General features: G+C 40.9%; 1 protein-coding gene across 1 annotated transcript in view; it reads left to right on the top strand.

The window, feature by feature from the left end:
• The first annotated feature begins 565 nt into the window (after window positions 1-565).
• Glrb (glycine receptor beta) overlaps window positions 566-8,323 on the top strand; it is a 71,985-nt gene continuing 64,227 nt past the window's right edge. The window contains exons 1-2 of the mRNA XM_028880126.2: window positions 566-703; window positions 2,099-2,249. Coding sequence (XP_028735959.1) covers window positions 2,128-2,249 — 122 coding nt within the window. The 5' untranslated portion in view covers window positions 566-703; window positions 2,099-2,127. The remainder of the gene's footprint in view (window positions 704-2,098; window positions 2,250-8,323) is intronic.

The raw sequence follows: 8,323 nt of genomic DNA, 5'->3' as shown, positions 1-8,323 counted from the left end.
CAAAACTGGGAAGGACATACAACTGTCCAGGCACACTGAGGACGGACTGTGACAAGGTGAGCCCAGAGAACGAAGGGGCCCTGTTCTGCACAATGTTAAATGTGTGAGCCATGTTAAGATCCGTGTTCCTTGAGCACCATAAAGCTGTAATGAGTCTGCCCAGATGCAGCCTGCATAGGAAAGGTCAGGTTTCAGAAATTGGAATTATCCTTCTGACATTTAGAAGCCACCAGAACGGGCAGATGATGAAACCACAGGAACCTTCCAGTCGGGTTCAGGAAGGCCAACTGATGTTGCACCTTGTGTAGCTAGTGTCACAAGCAGACCCTTGAGCTCTGCCACCCTGCTTTACCTCCTTTTCTCCCAACAGTCTGCCCCTGGGGCCCCTGCGGTTCCCTAAAAGGGGACAAGTCTGACGGGCTCCCTGCAATGGTGCCCCAGCAAGTGTCTCGACGTCCCTCCCGCCGCCCTCCCCTTGTTGTGGAGTCTAGTCCCTCTTGGCTGCGACCCGCTCCTCCGCCCGCGGTCCCCGCAGATGTCCGCGGCGCGCCACGGCGCACGCTCGGGGGCGGAGCAGACGCGTCAGGCTCGGCGGCAGCGGCGCGGGCGGCGGGCGGCGAGGACTCGCGGGACGCAGCTGCCTCTGCGCCCGCCCGCGACCGGCGCCGCCGTCACCTGGGCGGAGGGCTGCGGGGCGCGGACGGTAAGGCCTGGCGGCGAGGTCCCCGCGCCGCGGGCTCCCGCTCTGCGTACTGCGGCGAGGCGGAGCGGGGGCCCGGGGCGAGTTCCCAGGACGATGCAGAGTCCGATGCCCGCGGGGGACGGGCCGAGGGCCCGGGATAGGGACACGCGGCGGCATGGGCCCTTGGGTGCTGTTGGGCGGCATCACCTGGCCCAGCATTGGCCGATCTGGCAAACCACCGAGTGTTGGGGACGGGGGCGCGGGAGCCCGGCTGTGGAGGCTGGCAGTGCTCCCGGAGGGCAGAGGCGAGCCAAAGGGAACAGCCTTATTGCGGTGTTGGGACTCTTCCCTGGGAGTCATGGTGGATGCTAGTGAAAAACCTAGTAGCATGCCCTTTGGGCCTGCTATGGGGTGTAGAGGATAAATTTGGGGTAAACCTGGTGGGGGGTGGGGGTGGTTAAAAACAGGACATTGGCAATGCAGATACAAGAGTGGGATGGGAATTGGGTGTTTGGGTCTCAGGTTGCAGAAAACAATTTTATGGTCTGAAAAAACACACAAAAGTGGTTTTAAATATTCTGCTGTCAGTAAATGCTTGATGGTTTTTGCATTTTATGTATTGGACTCTGGCAAGGATATTCTCTTAGGGGCATGGGCAGAGATATTAAATATAGGTAGCAAGATTATCTGAAGAGTGTGAGCACAATTCCAGTTTTGTTTCCTTACTATTACCTAAAGAAAATCTTTTTTGGTGAAGTGTGTTACAAGAGTTCTCACATGAATGGGAAAACTAACAAGCCAACTTATATTAAAGCATGGAATTTTCAGGGTAAAAAGTAGCATGCAGATTTAATGATATACATAAAACCAATGGATATAGAGTGTGAAACTCTTTCATGCTAATCTTTCTTTGTATCTGTCAGTTGCTTAATGCTTTGAATTAAATATTTGGCTGTTTTTGAAAAAACATACATGCAAAGATTTACACAAAGTAGATTTAAAAAAATACATCGAATGTACTAGCCAGAGAGAATTATTTAAACAGTGTGTTAAACATCCTTACAGGTATCTGTCTGAACCTATATTTGAATACTCTCCAATTTAATAGCAAATTTTAATTTCATATCACCCCAGAGTTAGAAGGTGTACAATCTCCAATTGTATCCTATTGGAAGCTTGTTTCCTCCATATGTTTGAACTGAGTTTTACTGTAATATTCTTCTCCATATGTTTGTTTCACCATAATAGTCAGGAGAGTTTAGTGCTATGTGAAGAAAACTTAAATGTACCATGAAGTAGGATTTGAGATACAAATACGTTTGCCTGTTGGGTAGCCGTGGAGAAGCTCCTTAAAGAGAAGTCCCAGGCATATCACAGGCTTCTTAAGTATGAACGTCTTCCTGTTTTCTCTTGTAGATTGAGCTGCTGAAACTTCCACCTTCAAGATGAAGTTTTCATTGGCAGTCTCCTTTTTCATTTTCATGTCCTTGTGGGTTGAAGAAGCGTGTTCGAAAGAAAAATCTTCCAAGAAAGGGAAGGGGAAAAAGAAGCAGTACCTGTGCCCCTCGTACGTCCTTCTCATCTTATATCCTTCTGCAGAGCCGTGGTGCTGCTTCTGTTGACAGCCAGACTGGTTACTAAAACGCCCATCCACGTGTCTTTCCACAGCCAGTCAGGCACCCGTCATGTCCTGCTAGCAAAATGCCAGAGTAGACAGGTTTGGAATGTCATGGTCCCTTCCCAGTGGCAAAGGAGGCCTTGTTCCTACATCTTCACATATCATTTACAAAAGTGAAACAAGTTATTATAGCTTTCTGAGGCCACATATACAATTTTAATTGGATGATAAGAGTCCATCTTTTGAGGGGAAAAAAAAGGTTCCAAAGGTAGATTTAAAAATAATCTGAAAATTTATTAAGAACCAGATAAACTATGATCTTGAGGTCTATTACATTTGTATTGGTATATCACGATGGAAGTCAGTTTGCATGGTAGACAACATTTCTTTTTCAGTATTTGTTTATAAAGGATTTACAAAAGGATTTTAGTGTATCCCTCCAAAAGTGTGTAATAAAATATAGAATTACTTGTAAAGACAAAATCCAGCTATAATCTTTCTAAAGCAAAGTTTATCAGCTTGGGTTCTTTTCTGGGAGGGTTTAATACTACTGGCCAATAAAAACTGAAAATATCTAGCAGGTGAACACTATATAATGATTTCTACATATTACAATGTTTTTAGGTAATAATACAGCACATGTGATTACTTTGCTGTTATAGGCCATTTTTCAATTAAGATGTTTGAGATGTCATATTGACCACAGACAACATTTTATTCCAGCATTGTGACTTACATGTGAACCATTGCACTTTTATAGATGTCTCTAAGAAGCACAAAGTGTCTTTAGGAAGAAAAATTTTGTATATCAAGTACCTTAGACTTCATATATTGCAGCTGATACTTGTACAGATGTGCATGGAGAACAAAGTCTAACATTAAATACACTTCATATCATGTCAAGAGGCATCTCATAATTTTACCATTGACATCCTACCTATTTAACAGTGTTGTGTAAGGGTCACACTATTATCTTATACTTTGAATTATATGCATGCTTCTCCTTGGCCTCTGTACCCTTCGGTATCTGCTGAGTGATGAAGAGGCAGGCTCCATCCTATCCACCACTTGCTGACATCAGGATTCCTCAATGTTATGATTTTTGTATCTTAATCAAGAGATTAGCCTTTGAGGGAGCTAGATGATTCTGGGCCGCCTTCTTCTCATGTGAAAGATGCATTTTCAAGTTCTAAATATTCTTTGTTGATACAAGCTGGTATATGCCTGTAGCCGTGGTGGCTGTCTGTGGTGGGGGGGAGGAGGGGGAGGGTCAGGCTATTGTGGATCATTCGTGTTTTCTTCTGAGTAAGTGATTTGGCTCAGGTACTTACCTCCCCATCAAGACCCTGCCATACTTCCTGCATCAAAAGTCAAATTGTTTGAAGTTCACAACAGCAAGTCTTGTTGCCACCATTTACCTTGAAGTAGTATTTAGAGGACACATGCTCTTCCCACCCACCCCCGACAACTACACTATTAAATTACCCAACAAATATAAATGGTCAGTATAAGTGGTGTCTATAGGTATTAAGACAGATCATTTTAGTAAGGTAAGATGATAAAGTTTCTCTTGTTTGAGAAGGTGCTGCCATGTCTATTGAATCCCTTGTCACACAATACTTCATATATAATGAGGTGGAAGTTGATCTTTACTGGTTTCTGCCATAGCCTTAAATTTATCATTTTATTTTATTTGTATAATTTTGAGACTAAGTATTTACTGGCGGTTTTAGTAATTCTGTCAAACATCTAGCTCATCCACATGTAAGTAGGACAGAGCAGATGACTCAGCAGGTAAAGGTGTGTCCTGCTGAGCATAAGGACCCCAGTTAGCAGCTCTCTGGAACCCTTACAGTGGAAGGAGAGAACCAGTCTCCAGAGGTGTACCCTGACATCCACAAGCATGCTGTGACACAAGCATACACACATGATCATAAAAAGAAATACATAAATATATTAAAAGTAAGTGTGCCCTGGTGAATTACCATTGTATATTTTTGGTTGAAAATTTTTCTTATAAATAAGTGTCTCCTGGCATAGGAATACAATTCTATGATCCCAGTAGTTGTCAGGAGGATTGAGAGTTCAAAGCCATCCTGGTTTCACAGTGAGATCTAGCTTAAAAAAACAAAACAAGTAAAATAAATAGAAAATCTGTTTTAAGAAAAGGAGCTTAAGAAATTCAGAAGTCATTTCTCCGGCTGGAATTTGTTCCACCATATGAGGGTTCTCTAAAATCTCAGGCTAGAATCTCAGCCATAGTAATGTGCTGTAAAATAATCTTATTCAGTTTTGTGTAGTTTTGCAATCTAAACTGTTTGTTTTGTGTAAATTTATTAGGTGTCTTGCTTATCAGAGTGAGAATTAGAAATCTTAGAGGTTGAGGATAGAAAGTGAATACTTCTTAATATTGTCAGGTTCTTGCCTGTTGACCTTTGGTTTATTTAAACTCTTTGAAAATGGCATTGGTAAGCAATGGAATCATATGTAGCTAGCTAGCATATTTGTAGTGAACAAGCATTAAATATTTCTACTTTTCCATCATAAATTTCCCACTGGGAATCCCATTATGAGAATACACATTTTAATATACAGGAGAGGTACTGGAGAGATGTCTCAATGTGATTTTCTGTTCTGCCTGTGAGATTTCGCCTAAACTTATGTGTATAGCTGAGGTCACTCACTACTACTACCCAGGTCTTTGTTTCTAGTTCATAGCTGTGTGGAGGGTACCACCCACTACATCATGTTGCAAAGCTCAGCTTAACATGCTAAAATTTGCACTTAGAACTCCTCCACACCTCTCCTAATATATAGCTCCCATTTGCCAGCTAATGACCTCAACAGCTCCTTTTCCATTCTAGGATGACTCTTAACCTGCTCTTAGTTTCTCAGATTCAGCAGTCACCAAGACTCAGCAGCTCAGCAGCTCTTCTTTGCCACATCTGGAGTGTCTTCACTTTCACTTCTTTATAGACATTGTTTGAATTATCTTCCCTACAATCTGTAATAAGGCTTGTTGTAATCTTTCCACTTCTTGGTTTTTGTTTTTGTTTTGTTTCTTGGCCATTTCTTCTCCATACTGACTCTAGAGATTTTTTTTTTCCCAGATCTTAGACCTAATTAAGTCATTCCAATATTGAGACACCTTGCAGGAAATCCATGGCTTTCTTGATATGACTGACATTTCTCGTCTCTACACAGAAGACCCTTGATGGCTAGAGTCTGACATCTTCATCACTGTCCTCTCCATCTCAGTCCCTGGACCAAAGAGTGCACACAAGTCACCTCTCATTCACACTTGCTCTTTCCCATGACAACCAGTGTTCTTCTCAACAGTTAAAGCACCAGTGTTAGATAACTTCTACCTCTGCCTTGACGCTGTTGCTCCAAACTCATGACAGTGACTATCACTTTTTCACTGTTGATTCTCAATCTGTCTGCCTGAACAAATACTATTGGGTGTATCCTTTCTCATTCAGCATTTTAAACTGACATTTCGATAATGACATCAAACTTAATCAAAATTTAAAACCATGATCTCTATTTTAAGAAGTGTGTGTCTGTGTGTGTGTGTCTGTGTGTGTCTGTGTGTGTCTGTGTGTGCTTGATGCTGTGAATCAAGCTAAGGGCCTCACGTACGCTAGGCTGGCACTATGGTTGTTGGGAGGCATCCCAGTCTCTTTCCTCGTTTTGACAATTTCAGTAATCACCTTCTCCATCTCCACAGCCCTCTACTTGTCTCCCATGTTCATAACTCTTCCTGGAGCTTATCAGTTATAACTGTGTTCTTCTCCAGCTCTTTGTAAATTCATGAAAGAGCAGTGTCTTACTTGACTCATTAAAAGATAACGACAGAATGCCTGGTGCAAAATATAAGTAAAGTGAAAATTTCTTCAGTAAAGTCCAGGGAAACCCAAATGTCTTTGCTTCTTACTGGCTCTGTTATATCTGGATTTCACATCATTGATAGGGTCTCAACATATGGACAACTAGATGTATTCACAACTAGGTTGATGGGTGGAACATTTTCATCCTAGGTTGTGTTTGAATGTGGTAGAATTTTGACTTCATTATATTCAACATTTTATCAGTGGTTAAAAGAAAACTTTAAAGAAAAAGACTCATACAAAATGAAATTTGTAATGTTGGAAAATTTAATGAGGCAGAATTGGTATCCAGTATAATCCCAAATAAAGGGTCTAAGACTCAGAAAGAAAAAAATTGCATATTGAAACTATATGCAGAATCATATATATGTTCTTGGTTCTTGTTTTTGGTTTGCTTCTTGGCCATTCCTTCTCCACACAAACTCTAAAGTTTGTTTGTTTGTTTGTTTGTTTGTTTGTTTTTCCAGATCTTAGCTTTAATTAAGTCATTCCAATATTGAGACACCTTGCAGGAACTCCATGGCTTTCTTGATATGGCTGACATTTCTTGTCTCTACACAGAAGACCCTTGATGGCTAGAGTCTGACATCTTCATCACTATCCTCTCCATCTAAGTCTCTGGACCAAAGAGTGCCATCTATCCATATATATGGATAGATGAATGGTAGGGTGGGTAAAGAAGGCCTATCTTGCAGGAGGCTAGGGACCAGCAGGTGTAGGGAGGTGAATAGGAGTAGGTATTATGGTGAATATGAATGGAGCACAATGATACATATGTAGCAAATTGTTATAATGAAACCCATTTACTTTTTATGATAACAACAAAATAAAAATAAAGTAATGAACAGAGCCTAACGAGGTAGGTAAATGAGTTACCCTTGGTTCACCTATCATTTGTGCATGTATGGGTTAGATAGACTATTTGGAAAATATTTGATGATACAATTATAATGATATAAATTAATCTATATAGTTATATACATAATATATGTATATACATATATATACATATATGTATATATAGTGTTATACTCAACAGAAATTTAAAGCAAAGTACATAGGCATTTCTGCACTGTTCTACTCAATAGGTCCAGGACAGAAGCGATAGAAGCAGTTAAGATCTTTTCATACTAGGAAGTGCTAAAGGAACTAAGATAATTGAACGTTGTTTTCAAATGTTTGAAAAACCTGTGAGGTAAATAAGAAACCAGACTTTATGGCTTGGTATCAGCTAAAAGCCAGTCTAATGAATACAAGCTTTAGGGAGTGAGAATCTGGCTCCCACGTAAGAACTTTCAATTAGAGATCAGATGAGATATGATTGACTGGAGAAGAGGTGGGGAAGTTGTCATTAGAGGCATTCTGGCATGGGAAACGTGTTTGGCAGGCCTATGTTAACGGATTTCAAATTGGATATCTAGGTAGACCATATGTTGTTGTTTAAGGCCATTTCAACTTGTGAGATTTTTAAAATTCTGTAACCCTAACATTGTATTTAATTATCTAATAGCAATAGAAATGGAGTCTTCATTCTGCAAATTTAAATTTTATCTTGGGCCAGTTTGATAGATCTGCCTTTAATTTTGGTGGATTGACTTGGAAATTTCTAGTATATAAAATGCATATAATTCTGTCTTGAGGTGAATTTAAAGACCTTAGTTTTCCTTTAAGCCAAGCTTTGTGGTGCACACTTTTAATCCTAGTATTCAGGAGAGAGAGACATAGGAGTATCTCTGTGAGTTCAAAGCCAGCCAGATCTACATAAGGAATTCCAGTTCAGTCAGAAAGACAGGAAGACACTGTCAAAAAAGCAAACCCAAACCCAACAAACCAAACCAAAACATGCCGGGCGGTGGTGGCTCACGCCTTTAATCCCAGCACTCGGGAGGCAGAGTCAGGAGGATCTCTGCAAGTTCAAGGCCAGCCTGGGCTACCAAGTGAGTTCCAGGAAAGGTGCAAAGCTACACAGGGAAACCCTGTCTCGAAAAACAAAAACAAAAAATAAACAAACAAATAAAAAACCCACTATAATTTCCCTCTGAAATTATATAATCAGTTTTTGTTGTTGTTTTAAAATCTCCTTTAAACCCAGAAAAATCTCTTTTCTGACATAATCCAGTAGGAAAAGATAAG

Source organism: Peromyscus leucopus, chromosome 6 (genome assembly GCF_004664715.2).
Source record: "Peromyscus leucopus breed LL Stock chromosome 6, UCI_PerLeu_2.1, whole genome shotgun sequence".
Classification (NCBI taxonomy): Eukaryota; Metazoa; Chordata; class Mammalia; order Rodentia; family Cricetidae; genus Peromyscus; species Peromyscus leucopus.
The sequence above is the reverse complement of the archived record's forward strand: the minus strand, read 5'-3'. Positions and strand labels throughout refer to the sequence as shown.